The 16,756-nt window shown below is 42.5% G+C and overlaps 2 protein-coding genes across 5 annotated transcripts in view; one reads left to right on the top strand and one right to left on the bottom strand.

The window, feature by feature from the left end:
• The window catches only part of LOC135257063 (MAM domain-containing glycosylphosphatidylinositol anchor protein 2-like), a 139,126-nt gene that overhangs the window by 29,457 nt on the left and 92,913 nt on the right, over window positions 1–16,756 (bottom strand). For all 4 annotated transcript variants that reach the window (XM_064339471.1, XM_064339472.1, XM_064339473.1 and 1 more), the window contains exons 10-11: window positions 15,549–15,697; window positions 34–211 (exon numbers count right to left, since the gene is read on the bottom strand). In XM_064339471.1, coding sequence (XP_064195541.1) covers window positions 34–211; window positions 15,549–15,697 — 327 coding nt within the window. The remainder of the gene's footprint in view (window positions 1–33; window positions 212–15,548; window positions 15,698–16,756) is intronic.
• LOC135257062 (disheveled-associated activator of morphogenesis 1-like) overlaps window positions 1–16,756 on the top strand; it is a 198,417-nt gene that overhangs the window by 172,327 nt on the left and 9,334 nt on the right. The window lies entirely within an intron of this gene.

The following is a 16,756-nucleotide window of genomic DNA, read 5'->3' as shown; positions in this document are numbered from 1 at the left end:
TGACGGGGGGGCATAAAAAAGGAGAGCGCTTACTGCTGTACTTGATCATCCGGACGGCGGAGTCGCCTTCCCCAAATCGGGTTATGGGGGTGAGGCGCACCTCGTACGCCTCGGGTCTGATGAGCTCAGTCAGATTGTAGGTGATCAGCTCTCCTGTCTGGATTGTTCCCTCCACGGGGATCTCCTGCTCCCACCACCTCTGCTGCCCCGTCTGGAGAGGAGGAAAAAACACAACTGAATACAAGCAGGGCAAGAACCAGACCAAAAACAAGTGATGCTATAACCATGGCAACAAGTAAAACAGTGGTATAGCGGGTGAAATCCCTGGAGCATGTTTCCTCTACAGACAGCATGGTTTTATGAATTTACCAGCCCTCTAAAATATTAATTTACCAGCCCATTCAAATCTCTGTAGGTGAGCACAGGTTTCCAGAGGTGACTTACAGCACAGAAAAATGAATTTTGCCTCCAGAAAATCTGAAAGGTCAGCCCCCGTCACATATGAACAGCAAAGGCTACACGGAAAATGTTTTATGTATGTCCACACTGGTGAAATATTTAATTTTACACAAGGTACTGTACAGTTCCATTAGTGTGAATTTCTGCAAATATTGATTCCTAGTTTTTTGCTGCTTGCCTAATGGAAATTATCAACGAGCACAAGAAATGCAAAAAGTTATTTTGTGCGAGTCGAAAGTAGAAAAATAACGTCTTTATTTCTCACATGTATCTGAACAATTAAGCTCCTGGTTTGCTTGAAGTGGGACTGACTAAAATCACCTGACACTTAATTTCTTGACAAAAAGCCTTTTGGAAATACCGGTCTTGGTTGGTGATTTGCACACAAATAAAACTCACAAATTTACAATTACACAGGTAATTTTACTGTGATATTCTAACAGAAACATTAAAAAAGGCAAAAAATAACAAAAATCCATTGCAAAATAAAATTAAATTCCAATTCAGGGATTTAGCAGATGCTTTTATACAAGCATCTTCCAAATTGCATTTCACATAGTTAGCAATCACCCCAGGAGCCACAGATGTGCAAATTTACAATCATAAGTTCCAACATCAAGGTGCATGCCTCAAGAACTAAAAGATAAAAGGCAAAAACACACCACCCACCAATAACTCAAATGCAGTATTACAGTGGGTAAAAAATACAAAATACAAAACCATTTACATCCCTCTACTGTCTCAAGTTGAGAACAAATAGCAGAATTTATTGTTTAACTTTATCCTCGGAGACTGAAAATGCACGTATTTTACCATTCGAAGCTTTGGAATGGAACTGAAACACCGCACCCCATGACAGATAAAGCAACCCTCTGCTAACCAGGGATTCAAAGGCACAGAAGACCCACCGAAAAACGCCAAGTTATAATAAACAACCTGTCTCACACGACAATGTTTCGGATTCAACTGAATACATTTAACTCAGCATTGTTTCCTTTTCCGGGCAGTCTAACAACTGAAACTAATCATTTTCGGAAATCTCCCCCCCCGCCTCGCTTCTTCTGCTGATCTTGAATCAAACGCGGTTCGTCTCCGGAGACGAGAGCCGGCCCGGGTTTTCTGGCGCGGGCAACTTTTTTTTTTTTTTTTTCCGCCGGGGAGGCGCGACCCTGGGCCTCCCCCCCCCCCGGATCGGCGGGAGGCTCTCCCGGCAGCTGCGAGGCCCCCCGATCGCCTGCCAGCCCGGACCCCGTTCCAGCTCGGTGGGAAGGAGACGAGAGCGCCGGGCTCCAGACAATATGCAGCACGCCCACGGCGGGGACTAATTATCCGCGCGCCGACTGGGAGTGCAATCAACAAATCACAGCCCCGCGCTCGGGCTCCTCCGCCGCTCGGCGCGGCACGCGCAAACAAAAACCGCGTCTCGAATAACGAGAGCCATTAATTATGCAGAGGAAATATTTTGGCTCCCATTTTCCTCCAGAATTATATAATAAACTAATGAAGGAATAGTAAAAAAAAATCATTCATTTTCACCATCTTTTTTTGTGAGAACATCAGCTTTGTTTATTTCTACATCCGCATTTACCCGCATCATAACTTGTTGATCAACACCTGGATATTACCGTAGCCTGATCATCTGTTGAACAGCACTGTGATCCATTACAATGGCGTATTGTATAGATGGCCAAACAATACATGTTGGGCTGCATGTTGCACATAGGAACATTCCCCACGCAGCACAACACAGGGCCAGCATAGGATTAACCAGCCCATCAAAACCAAACCTTTATTTTCATTTAGAAGATATACTGTGTTCTATAAATGGTGTATTACAAATACAGTATGTACGATGAGTATTTCTTGTTTGAGTAATGAATATGTAGCAGTAGATGATAGAAATAATTTTTGATAACTTTTTAAACATATTGTATAATTCTGGGAAAACATGGGGGCAAAGTGAATTTGTTGCATAATCAAAAACCTTTCAGAATGTGTACACTTACTTACAGTTCCCAGTAAACTACTCTCACTTCACCAAAATTCACAATTTGTAATCACCAAAGACTACTCCTTCCTCATAAATACCAGCCCCCCTCCTATAAACAATTTGGCTTTATAACCCTTCCTGTGAGACCTGAATTAATTTTAATTAAACTTGAACTGGCATGGTTCGGACCTGTCTGCGTACTGCCACTACACAGCATTTGAGAGCAGCTGGTCAAGTTCAAAGCCAATCTTTCCTGTGAATACGTCTGCAGCCCACAGACCCCCAGGTGGTTTTTTTCCATTGTGCCCTCCTCAATAAACACACACACACATGCATGAACGCACACACAGACAAACACACGCACACACACTGAAACACAAACACACACACACACACACACACACACACACACACAGACAAACAAACACACACGCACGAACGCACACGCACACACAGACAAACACACACACACACACAGAAACACAAACACACACATATGCACAAAAACATACATGCACAAACACACACACACAAACACACACAGACAAACAAACACACACTCACGAACGCACACACACACGCGCGCACAAACACACACACACACACACACACACCACTCTCAGGGTTCAGAGCATGGTGTTTACTGCTTGGCAGGAAAGCCCCCTGGCTTGTTCACTGGGGTTACTATCTTATACACCCACTGAGAGCTTCATCTACCTGCACCATATGGCATTCAATATGGACCTATCTGCGCAAATGAAATCTTCCGACGCCACGTACATAAAATCACCCATAATCATTTAAACAGGAATATTGAAGGGGTTCATAATGATCCTCTGCAATGCTGACCGTTCCAGTATTTATGCAGTAGTCGCCATCACCGTCATCACTCTTTACCCCTCCACACTGCAATTCTATCCCAACTTCCATCTTTCAGCAATCTCTCCGTCTGGTTATTTTGGTTTACAGTTTATTGCATTTTCCCCTCCTGGTGGGGCAGTCTACGGAGAGTTCTTCTGCAGATTCATTACAAAAGGTGCCAGGCTAAGGATGCTTTGATGGATTGATTGCCAGAGCAGTTTGCCTGATTTTTACAGGAACTTGAACTGCAGGGAGTATTCAAATAAGAAAGTGCGCGTGGGGATGGGGTGCAAATTAAATCTATTTGTAAGCAGAAAGAAGCTTTGAAATGTTACGGAACACATGCAATCAGGCGAGTCTGCATAATAAACATTTCATCTGTTAAACTCACAATCACTCTGCACACTTTGACCTACACCACACTCACACAAGGACTCATACGCAGTAGTAATATTCACACTGAAGCCGCCAAAAGCTGCCATTGGTCCCCACTGACCGGGACGATATCCTCATGATTGTGAGACTGTTCATGACTCTGTACTCAAATGCATACTCCTAATTATGGTTTAAACATGAACATAAACCCACTCATACTCCAACATGTAGTTACATATACACCCATATGTTCACTCTAGCTAGCATAAAGCTTTCCCAGAAAAAGTGGAGGCTGTTATAGCAGCAGAGGGTGAACCAACCCCATATCAATGCCCATGATTTTGGATGAGATGTTGGATGTCAGGTGTCCACATACTTTTGGCCATATAGTGTATTTACATCCACATACGCATTCACAGAAACATATACCCCTTTCACACAGAAGAAAAAAGGAGTTTTTGAGACGGCTTCGATACCGCACTTATGTCTGTGTGAACACGTTGCGACGGCTTTTAAAATAGCGCATCGAAAACGCCTCTCCCGGCGCCTTGACTACCGCATTTCTCCCATGGGAACGGAAAGCAACATCGACGACTGCTTTCTGGGCGGCGTTCGAATTACGTTACAGATGTGCGTTCACGTGCACCTAAATCTAAAACACACAGATCATGTACTGCTGCACCCAAATACCAGTTGACACATGTATTTCATTTCTCTCCTTTGATTTCTTTTGAAGACATTGAATCTTCTTCTTTTTTTGATTTCGTAGTCTCTTCGCCTACGCCTACGGTCCGACTCATATGCGCTTTGTAGCGCACAGATAGTTACATTGTAAATGCATTGAGAACGCGAAAACTAATAACATAAAAAAATGCGACCACTTTCACTTCAAAATGTAACAAAAAACGTTTGTTTGTTTGTTTGATTGTTTTACCGGAAATTACAAGAAGATTGCAACGAAAATAAATAACAAGTAACGTTATAGCTTTGGGCCTACATCAAGTGTGTTACTATGGTAACGAAACGTAAACAATTCATTCACGAGAGTTGAGTTCTACTGTGAGTGAAAGGTAAAGACGGCTTGAATACCGCATTACAAATTCTGTGGGAAAGGGAACCTGTTACCGCATCAGAGGCGGCTCAGATGCGGTATTAGCTGTGTGAAAGGGGCTATGCACATGCCCACAGAGAAACGTGGCAATGAGTTGCCTTGTATTCAGCTCAAGTCTCCTATACATTTACAGGACACTCTCCAGCATGGACATTCTGCCACTGACAACTAATTATATATCTTGACCTCCCCAAAGGGATTGAATTTTGCCCTTAGCAGACTGAATTTTGAAGGGGGAAAGTAGTTTTGATATATATTATCACATGCCGGAGGGTCTGCATCTTCCTCATCAGTATTCTGCTCTCCATGTTTGTAATGAGAGGTGGGGGTTGCCAGTGTGGCTTCATTGCAAATGTGTTCGGCTCTATCCTCTTGAGGAACCTGCATTAGAACCTCTCCTCTCCTCCAAAGCAACAAAAAGGGAAAATAAGCCCAATTACTGTAAATAAAAGAAGAACAGAAATGTATACAGCAAACACACGGTAGGCTTGCAAACACAGAACTGCAGATAGCAATGTTACCCTTTCATGTAACCGTATATTACTGAAATAAGATTGACCCCAAGATGTGTGGAAAATTACATCTCACTCCAATAAAGATAGAAAAAACTGGGAAGGTATGATGCAAACCTGAAGGCGAGCAGGTCAAGTGTTACTGTGATGGGGACATTTTTTGTTCCATTTTGAAATAGGAAACCATTTTCAGCTAAAGAAAACCTGTACCATACTCAAGAATAATTTGAACAAAATGATTGGAATGCTTCCATTACACACACACACACACACACACACATTCTCCTTGGGCCAGGAAGAAATAGAGACGGTATTTAATATAAGGTAGAAAATTCAAAACTTGATCTGAATATTTGTTCACAGGAAGTCTGGAGGAACACAATTTACATGAAAAGAATTTTCAAGGGAGATATTGATTAAAAAAAAAAAAATCATTTCAACTGCATAAGTACAACAACAACAACAGAAAAAAATCTCCAAGGCCGCTGCAGGTTGTCAAAGGAAGCAGATCACCATTCTGGCACAGCATTTGAGCCCTGTAACCCCACAATTGAGCTGTGATATTCTAAAAACACTAGCTGAACAGCTTGAATGGAGAGAGAAATCCATCAATTCATCATCCCTATGTGGCCCTGCAGGTTCAAACGATTATTTTCAGAACTTGGGGTAATTAAAGCAAAGCTCCAGAGATGCTAAGGACTCCAGCACAGAAGAGAGGTACTCTTGAGAAGCCCAGAGAGCGTTCTACAAATGGTAAAGGCCCCAGATGAGCCAAACTTCTTGAACCTTCTATTAGATAAGCAAAGGAGTACAACAGGGAAGGATCCGCTCGCTGACAGAGGGCTGTGTGATGCCCGTTGGGCCGAACGTCACACTGAGCCTTTAGTGTAGTAATATTCTGCCAGTGTAGTCCAAATTCTGAATGTGACACATACAACTGAGCACTCCAGGGTAATGCATAATTGCCAATATATTTGCGCCACACAGGGACGGGGAGTTTGTGTCTGTATTCCATTTCTCATGGCTAGCGACTCCTCTGCTCATATCAAAGGATGGAAATCTGCGCACGGTAGCTCCACAGCCCTCCTCCACAGTGACTGCACAGTTGTGCAGTGGATTAACTGGCTGCGAGCATGGCAGGGGACACTGTGTTTTGCTTGAAGGCAGTTTCAGCTTAACCTCAACTAACTCCTAATTATCTCTGAATCGGTACTATTTAATCAAACCTCACAACGATTCTGCTTTGTTACCTCACATTTTTGAACCTTCAAAGCCAAACAGTGGCACATATAAAGCCATGCCTCTTATAAAATGTGTGATACGACTGATGACTTGATCTAGATCTTACTCTCTCGTACTGCAGGCAAAAAAAAAAAAAAAAAACATTATCTGCCGCTGAACATTTTGCAGGGCTGCACATTTTTCATGGTTACGATGTCACGGTGCGCCTCTTCTGCTTCCCGAAAGCCAAAAGGGGCCCTGTCTGGCGGGCGGCACGCATTTTGATCAGCGGCTGCTTTTTTTATTGGTCAATTGCATTAAGCCATCGCGCTAACACCATAAACGCATGCTGTATCGCGCAGGTGTTGTTCTTGGCCTGTGCACTTGGACGCCGTTGCCAGGGCCCGCAACGAGCGAATCCCGAGCACCGCAGTCGCCGCAGCCGGAGCCAGCGCGGAAATTCGAGCGGGAGTCCGTTCCCCACCTCCCCGCTCTCGCCCCGATCTGGGACAAATCAGTGCCGACCGGTTAAATTGCATGCAAGAGCAGAGCCCGCAGATATATCAGCAAGCCTGTCATGTCTGTGCTGCTCACATCAGGATCCAATGCACAGTCCTCAGCATTGCCCTGCTTCCATTTACTGCTTATTGTTTTCTAGGACTCCGGTTTCTGTTTCACACTCGGACCCAATTGGGAGAGATTTTTCTTCTTTTTTTTTCCTCTGTCATGGCTAATATTTCAAGAGTTCCTTATCAGAGAATGGGTAGACATTAAACTACTCCTTTATTACATTATTACTTACTGCTGGAGCTGAAACTATAAATGTTTCAGGGAAGAGAGAATGATTTTCTCCACTCTCAATATACATGTTATTGATGTCAAATGTGCAGCGGAGGTCATCTTGATGCACAAGGCTTTTGCTCATAAATTTACACAAAAATAGATTGACAGATAGAAGTGATTACAGATATAAGTGCATTTTTAAGCCATCTATGTGAAATAATAATAAAGATCAGAGTGACAATACACGAACTATAATGGGTAGAGCTGTCATATGCTGTCATGAGACTGACACATAAATGCACTTTGGTCTCCAATCCAACATGGTTTGAATAGTCTGGATTAGAGGCATGCACAGCATATCCTAGCTCGACTGTAGCTATAACATTGTCCATCAAACACTCTTCAAACACAGAGACATAGCACTCCGTAGTCTTTTTCTTGCTTTTCATTTCCTAAAACACATGGTTGTACCCTCACACATCTGCTGTTGGCATGGCAATTTTTAATGAGGAAATACGTGGGTATTGTTTTGACGAAACGGGTAGGTAAGGAAGGATCCACCTTCAGGATATACATATATCCTCAAAGGGTTAGAAAAACGGTGAAGTGATTCTAATTAGCTAACCGAGTCTTTGAATTATGCCCACAGAAGCATACGTGCCTTTATTATTCTGCATGAAGGCTCGGCATCGCTTCATGCCATTCTGTTGAAGTGGATGGTCTAACACTGGCTGATGACATACAGCCGCGGTTGGCGCTGACTTGAAAACAGATCCCTCCTAAGCCTCAAACCGGTGCTCACTCTGGTGCTTTCCTAGCACCGAGGACGGCCCGCATTTAATTTTCCCCTTCCTGTCTTTATTTGAACACCCTTGTCTGAGGATAGATTCGCAGGTCTGTTACCTCTTGCGAAAGTGGCTGAGAATCCCAACCGTAAAAAAAAAAAATGTAATTAATTCAGAAATGGCTTGTCATATTGACGCTGTTCCACTTCGTGGTGGAAATCATATAACATCCCCGTTCACGCACGGAAGGAGATCCACTCCGGTGTTGCACAAAAAGCCTTTCATTCTGCGGAACTCATTGGAAAACATGCAGAGGAGTGAACTGTGACCCAGGTAATAATCCAACTGATTCTCGTGATTAGTATTCCACCTTTCCGTAAATGCACTGTCAGCTCCACACTGAGGAAACACTGCATTGCATTAAAATTATCACAGAAGCTGCAAATGCACTGAAACAGCCTCAAACCATCACAAGAATCGAAATTAACTCCAATGAAAACAACAACAACAACAACAACAACAACAAAAAAAAAAACTACCACAGCCACAGAGGCTGGAAAGATGTTTTTCATTTCCCGCCTTTTTTTCTGTTTGAAAGGTCTTGTTTGTTGGCAAGGAAATGGGGATCTCAGTGGGAAAGAGAGAGGCGTGCTAATTACCCAATCCACACTTCCTCTATGATTCAGAGTGAGTCACACCTGCAGTCCTCAGTATAGCCTCCCCTTCGAAATCACATTTCCACTGAACCCCCCCCCCCCCCCCCCCCCCACACCAACAACTAGCTGAGAGGTTCCGTAATAAATCGTTGAAATTCCAGTGGTACTATAAGCTCCCCTCACCAACCATGTCATGCCCTTAAATGCACTAGCCAACGGGCTATTGACTATATTCCACACACGCCAGACTGCACTACTGGAAGTCCAGCTGTTGGGAGAATCTATATTAGTGGTAAATCTAGCATGTAAGCCAGCTAGCAGGATGAAGCCAATTGTATTTCATCACTACAAACTCCTAATCATAGTCACCTAACGACTAAGACCAAAATATGTAGGCTATAATGTAACTGGATCCAGACTGCACTTCTGGTGAGTTATTTTGCTTATCAGATTTGTCCCGTTAGCATAATACTGTGTTATATCAAAGGTATTCCAAGGGAGAACCCCAGGCAGGTTCAATGAAAGTGAGTGAGCCCTCATGAACCCAAACCATAATGCAACCATAATGCCAATCAATGGTGAAGCACAATGCGTTGTCAAAAATCACTGTTAGACAGCACGTTAGCTTCACTTATTGAGTTAAAGAAGCCTCTTTCCTATCACTACAATGACGTCATATAGATGTATATATTATACACAGTCCTTTATGTATATGTATTCTACACTGTATATACATCTCCTTTTTCAGAAAGTGACAGCCTCAAATCCTTCATGTCCAACCTTTTCTTGGGCATCTTCCTAGATTTGATTAGCCGCTGCTTAGACAGTGGGACACAATGGAACATACAGAGCAGAGGAATTAACTTCCATTGAGCTTCTCCCCATTTAGAGCCTCCAAAGAAAATGCCACAAAATGGGACGCAAGACAAAGGCGAGCAAGCTGGAACTAATGAGGAGAAACACCCTTGCGCTCTTCTCCTGCAGAAACAAGCACATTTTAAACCAATTACCTCATTTAACTGGATTTCAGAGCAAAGCCATGGCGCAACGCTACGGAAGGCACCACAAACAGAACACAATAGCGCCAATTTTTCAAGGGTTCTGTAACAGGAATACATTTTCATCTTATTTACTGTATTTGTGCATTCTTTTTAGGATCAAACACAAATTGAAGAGCACTTCGAGCACTTTCTATGAAAAGATAAATAAACATAGGGTTACCATAATTTTATTAACATTAAATATAGGGTTTTTAAAAGTTATCACCATTATTTGTAATGAAACCGAGGGACTATCTATCCATCCATTACCGATACCCGCTTATCCTGGGCAGGGTCGCTGGTGTGCTGGGGCATATCCCAGAGTGCATTGGGCAAGAGGCAGGAATACACCCTGGGCAGGCCGCCAATCCATCGCAGGGCACGCACACCATTCACTCACACATTCACTCACACATTCATATCTATGGGCAATATAGAGTCTCCAATTAGCCTACATGCATGTCTTTGGACTGTGGGGGGAAACCTGCATGGGGAAAACATGCAAACTCCACACAAATAGGACCAGGCCGGGATTAAAACCCAGGACCTCCTTGCTGTGAGGTGACAGTGCTACACCGTGGGATCAGTAAATTAACTACCAATGACTTTAATAGTTAGGGTGTTTGATTTCAAATATTTTCATTGTTTGCTAGATTTAACTACTTCAGTTTTTCCTCAACAAATGATTTATGTTTCTTGCAATCTCATTTTTATTTTAAGGGTTTGGGTTCTGCTGTGACAATTGGACATATTTTTTCAACAATGGCTTCAATGGCCACATTTTAAACAGCTTTAAACAGCATGATGTCATGAGGGTGTATATCCTTACACACTTCAAGTCTCCATGACCCCCTTGGTGATGTCACAGGCACACCAAGCATAAATCAGGTTTGCATTTGACATCTAACTCATTTATGTATGAAAGTAAGAACACATTAATATAGAACAGCGCATTCTGCCCATCAAAGTTGCCATTTACATATGCGTACACAACTGGATATTCACTGAAGCAACTTAACGAGCTTAGTGAACCTGGGGCAAGGGCACACCAGCAGTACGTTAAACATACTGGAAGCTTGATAATACACAAAACAGTTTACCGTAACAACTTCCCACACAAACCATCTGTGGGTTACGGGAACATTTCTGTCCAACCAGTAAGATGTAAATATATATTTTTACAATCAACTCAGAGATTATATTTCAAATCAGATTCTAATACACAATCTTAATATTTACAATTGGCAACTTCATCATTCTATTCTGAAGTATTGTGTGATAAAAACAAAATAAAGTATCTCATTGAAACCCATGGCAATAACCATTCCTTTTGCACCTCTCCGCACCTGACCCCGACAACAATAACACAGAATAACCCTGATAATACTGTCAATAAGCAGGGGAAGGAGTCGCTTCAACTCGAGGCTTAAGCTTGTTATAATGCCAGGATCCATGGGGATTCGCAGGGTTGGTTCACATACTGCTCAGCTCTTGGGTCTAGTAAAGTCTTACTGATATGGACCCCTATTCCAGCGATGCATTCACTATCAGATCACAGTTAAGGCATCCATGTACTAAAAAAAAAAAACTGAACTTTTCAAGCAGAACAAAGAGTTTCGAGATACAAAAGACAGTGTTTTGAGTTTGTGTGTTGCGGTGTGTGCAAGCCCCAAGCGCAAACAGTTTGCAAACAACCCACCGATTCGCAGAGCCCCCCCCCCCTCCCCCGTCTCCAATTGTGCAAAAGTGTCCTACCCAAAAGGTTCGCCACAATTAAATAATTAAATCTGATTAGACAATAGATGGTGAAACTCATAATGTGATGTAGCTAGCTAGCATTTCCATATCTTTTATAGATTGTTATCACATCTTTTATTCGGCTACCTTTCTGTCCAAACAATATTAGTTTGGCTTACAAATGAGGTCACACTTTCCTCAGTTACTTCTTCCTGAAACCTCCTGTACTCCTTTTTTTGCTGTAGGGTATGCTCCATACCGTACATAATAGTGGGCTCTGGTAATAGCTGCCTCATAATCAGTCTGCACCCCCATTGGCGTAGTATATCATAAAACAAAAAACGTGGAAGTCACATTGAGCATTCTGACAAAGGTGTTCTGGGACATGTTCAGCGATGGTTCTTTTTCATAGTATTGTTTCGTCATTTGGAGCACACTGCCTACTTTGCCATTATCAGACCACTGCCAAATGAATGTCATCCTGAAAAGATCTGAAACCACAACAGTTCAAGGGCCCCATAAACTAATTAAATGTGACAGTTTAAGTGGGGTGAAAACAATGTTTCTGATGATTTCATTTCTGCAATTAGCTCTGCTGAAATAAACAACCGAATCAATACATTTCCAGCCAAATCAAGTCAATGTGAATCAGGCAGTAAAAGAAGTAAATGAAATACAATACAGCACACAAGGTCGCTATCCAGAAAAACTTATAAAAATTAAGAAACCTACACATAAACTTAAAAAACGAAAATATTTTGACACGGAGTGCAAGCGTTTTATAAAATAGGTTAGACAACTTATTGAAACAATCAGCTATAAAATTATGAAGATATCACTACTGTTAAGCACTTCAAAAATAATGGAAAAAGAAGCAACATGATATCCAACCTTTACAAGACATTAAGGCCTCAACCAACAGATCACTTCAGACAGAATGGAAGAATTTACATTCAAAACAAGCATAACAAGCACGAAACCGTCCAGACCCACAGCACACCTCCTGCGCATGCGCCTCCAAAGGTCATCTGTGAGTGAGTGAGTGAGTGAGTGACCACAATTTGCGGCGCATAGCCCACGGTGGCAGTCCAGCGGCACCATGGGAAAAATGGAGATATCTGAACTAATTTGAAAACCTCTATGAAGAAATATTCACTTTAAATCTCAGATGAACAGAAAACATATCCAAGATGGAGTTAACCTGTAAGCATTACCAAAACCCTTGAGATTATGAAATTTCATTAAAATAATTTATAGACTCACTCCATAGACTGAAACCTGGAAAAGCATGCAGTCTTGATATGATTTGGACGGAAGTGCCCCCCCCCCCCCCCAAACTGGCTTTATTCCTGATGTCTTATTTCCCCAATTCACACAAGTGGAGACAAATTGGACCTCAGTAACTACTGAGACATTTGTGTGTGCAGTAGCCTCTGCTGTATTCTTAACTCCTGAATACAGGCCTTCCAAACACATTGAGCCTTATTCACAAAACTTTTCTTCAAACAAGACCAGATTAAAACCTAGTATATGGCTGGACCTAACACACGTGATCCGGCCGACCAATGGTGTAACTTCATCACTCACTCAGTCACTCAGTCAGTCACATACATTCACGTTTGTAGGGCTGGCCCCGCTGTTGCGGTCCAACCAAAAATTATTCGTACTTTTGTTCTTTAAAAAAAATGTTACTATGAAAAAACAATATGAGATTCATGATAGATGTGCCAAATTTTGTTTTTTTGCATGTTCTTAGAAGCAGTTTACGATCAAATGTGATCGCACACGTGTTTTGTGATGAGGCCCAATGTCTCGTGTAAAAAATGGCTTTTTATCAAATTATCAGACTACAGATCACATTAACACCCTAATTAAAAACCACCATGTCCACTAAAAGAAAAGTTTGCTTATTTTTTTATTTTAGGCATTTGACTCCATTTTGCACAACAGATATTACAAAAATATACATTAAGGTGTAGGAAAATCCACCCTAGAGAATTTATACTATGACTACCCAGGACTAAGAACTACAGCCTGCAGAAACTTAAATGAAAAAGCATGACGAGCATTTTTTTTTCAGTTAAAAGACAATTCTGTGAAGACTAAATGCCAATTACAATTTGGCAATAAGGTTTTTTGACTATTGCAATCTTGCCTATTTCACAATCTGGGTGTGACCTATAGGATAAACAACCAATAGAGACCATGCGTGCTGAATTCTGTATGAATATATTGAAAATGCATAGGAAGACCCCAACAAATGCAACCAGGGCAGAATTAGGCTGCTTTCCAGCAAATGGACCAGTTAAAAAAATATCCCCAACATTTTGGCTACATCTTCATTGAAGCCCACATAACTCCTTCCATTAGATTCCCCAAGAGCTCAGCCCTAAAACCAAATATCTCAGTCTGCTGGTCCTGAAATAAACCAACCCAACTTCTGTCAAATCAATCAACCAGAAATTTTATTTTAGACCAGCTCTGCTGACAAAGCTCAAATTAGAGTAAACCAACTCATAAAACAAATCAAACACTCATATTTTGGAATTGGGACACTGAAACAAAATCTCAACACAAGTTATTAAGCTATTGGGCCCTAAAAAGAGAATATGAATTGGCAGCGTATCTCTTCACCTTCAGCGATACAAAGTAGAAACAGATCCTAACCAAGTGCAAGCTTAGCGACCACAGTATAAAATCATGACAACCCAAGGAGGATAGAATACCTATGACAGGTGAGGTTGAGACAGAGATGCACTTTCTCCTTCAATGTGAAAACCTTTTAAAAATTGAAGAAATTTATTTAGAGAAATCTGATACTAAAATCCCAAACTTCTTCCAATTATCCAATTATCCTCCATGGTTGTGTGGGAGAGGGGCATACAGCAGCAATTATAGGAGCATACAGCCACAAAATATGTGACAGTCCTCAGCATGAGACAGTGAAACAATATGTATATCCCAACCTACCACAGCCCATCCTACAAGGTTCTTTGTGTTCTCTTCTTGATTTTTTTTCATTTAATTATTTGCATATTCTTTTCTTAATTATAGTGCAATGTTACATTCATTATTCTACCTAATTAACACATGATGCAGCACATACACATAAAAGCATGCAGACTGAAATTAGCATGCGCACAAGCTAACATGCACACCAGAAACACTCACACACACGCACGCACACACACAAACATGTTTGTATTTTGTTTCGTGTACATGTTTATTCTATGTTCGTTGTATTTCTTCATGCTTCGGCAATATGCATATATGTACGTCATTCAAGTAGACCTTATTTGAATTCGAATTTGAATAACTCAAGGGACACTGAGCGGTGTATCGCTTGCACGTCTGAGGGTGCGCCTGCGCGCTCGTCAGCGGCTTCCACGCAAGGAGAGGCAACAGTATCAATCCCTTGAAATCACTTCAGAAACAAAATGGAAATGAGTAGGAGAAGAAGAGCCGAGATAAGCTCTCTTTCATAAGCAGAAACTAACATCGTTGTGCGAACCGGGGAGACACGATGTTGACGGCACACCGTCTGGGAGTCAAAAGGTGCGTGCGAGATTGACATGTTCGAAATCAAAAAAAGGCACGTGCGAAAACGATAGTGAACATTTTTGTAAATGAAAGTCGCCCGCGGTGTAAAAGGATGTAGCAAAGCGGGCTCAGAAGCGGGCACAGGTCTGCAACAGGAGGAGACATCAGACATCAGCTCCCCAGAGTCAGGGCAACATAATGACCGGCTTCCCGTAAATCACGTTTACAGCGGCAATCACACATCTACTGAAATAGTACCGCACGGAGGCGAATGAAGGACATGTCGTAGCGCCGCAATAAAATAAACAGACAGCGTGGAGTGACTAAGAGACAGATGATTTCATCCTTAAAAAAAGGCAAACTGCGAGATGAGGAGAACGCACACAGGTCTCACAGACATCAGAGAGAGACGCCTCGAGCGAGACAGCCGTCCACGCACAGAGAGGAGGGGAGGGGAAGGAGCGCCCCGGCCGCTCACCTGCCGGATGCCGAGGCGGTAGGCCACGATGCGGTCCACCGCGCCGGGGTTCATCTGGGTCCACTGCAGCTTGTAGCCGTAGACCCGCGGCCGGTTCTGCCACAGCGGGCTGTAGGTGTCGTAGAAGAACTCCGGAGGGTAGGCCCTGCCTGCAACGACAGACCGGAGAGAGAGCCGCGTTTCACACTGTGGGGCTGTTCCTGCTTTCTCTCTCTCACCCGCCAACCGATGTTTCTTAATAAACACTGAAAAAATAACAGCACGAAAGCAATGCAATCCTTTGAAATTGACGGTAACGGCCATAATTATAGATCAAAAGGTTGGTGCATTATTTTCGTAATTTTAGGGATAATGTGGTGCAATCATTCGTAAGATTGTGAAGTACGCTTTGTGGAAGTAGACCCAAACAACTGTACTGGAAGGACACATTTGACCATGAGTATAAATAATAATAATAATAATAATAATAATAATAATAATAATGATAATAATCAAGCATATCAAGTATGAGGCAAATTATACAGTTTAAAAAAATCCTTTACCCCATCTTGTTATAAAAAGCTGATTCATCTGACAGCGTCAAAGAAAGCATATTAAATGTATACCCGTCCTACGCACTAGACTAGTGCTTAAAGCCACGGGGACACGCTTATGTTCTGTGACATGGCTGTCATATACTGTCACAGGCACGGGGAATGTTGCGACAGGGCTTATCTCAGCACACGCTGTTGTGTAGGGAGCGGATTCCTGCGAGCACAGAGCTTCGGAGACGAGATTAATTAACGGAAGGCTTGCGATCTCGCGTCAACGGTTCAAAGAGTGGAACCAGCGGGGGGTGGGGGGGGGGGGGGGGGGGAGAAAATAGAGGCTTGCTGAGCCGAGGAGACGTCACAGAGAGGGCCTGACAGGCAGCTGGGCCGGCCTGTTCCCCCTTTCAAAACACAAAACCACCCGTTCGGGGGTGGAGTGTTGCCCGACAACACAGCATTAGAACTCATTACCTAATGGTGAGCTATGGCTCCGCAGTGCTTTTTGCAATCACCTCTTCCATGCAAACCAGTTTGCCTAAAAGATCTAGAACTGGTGGAACGGTTGATTCAGAAAACATTGCATAAAAGCAGCGGCATGTTTCATGAACCTCAAAAATGACAGACCTGCCAATGAAATGCACGCTAGCAGGAGGTGAGTAAGAAGGCTCTCATTCCACA

The sequence above is a fragment of the Anguilla rostrata genome, chromosome 6 (assembly GCF_018555375.3).
Source record: "Anguilla rostrata isolate EN2019 chromosome 6, ASM1855537v3, whole genome shotgun sequence".
Taxonomy (NCBI): Eukaryota; Metazoa; Chordata; class Actinopteri; order Anguilliformes; family Anguillidae; genus Anguilla; species Anguilla rostrata.
Note: the sequence above shows the minus strand (reverse complement) of the source record. Positions and strands in the feature narration are given on the sequence as shown.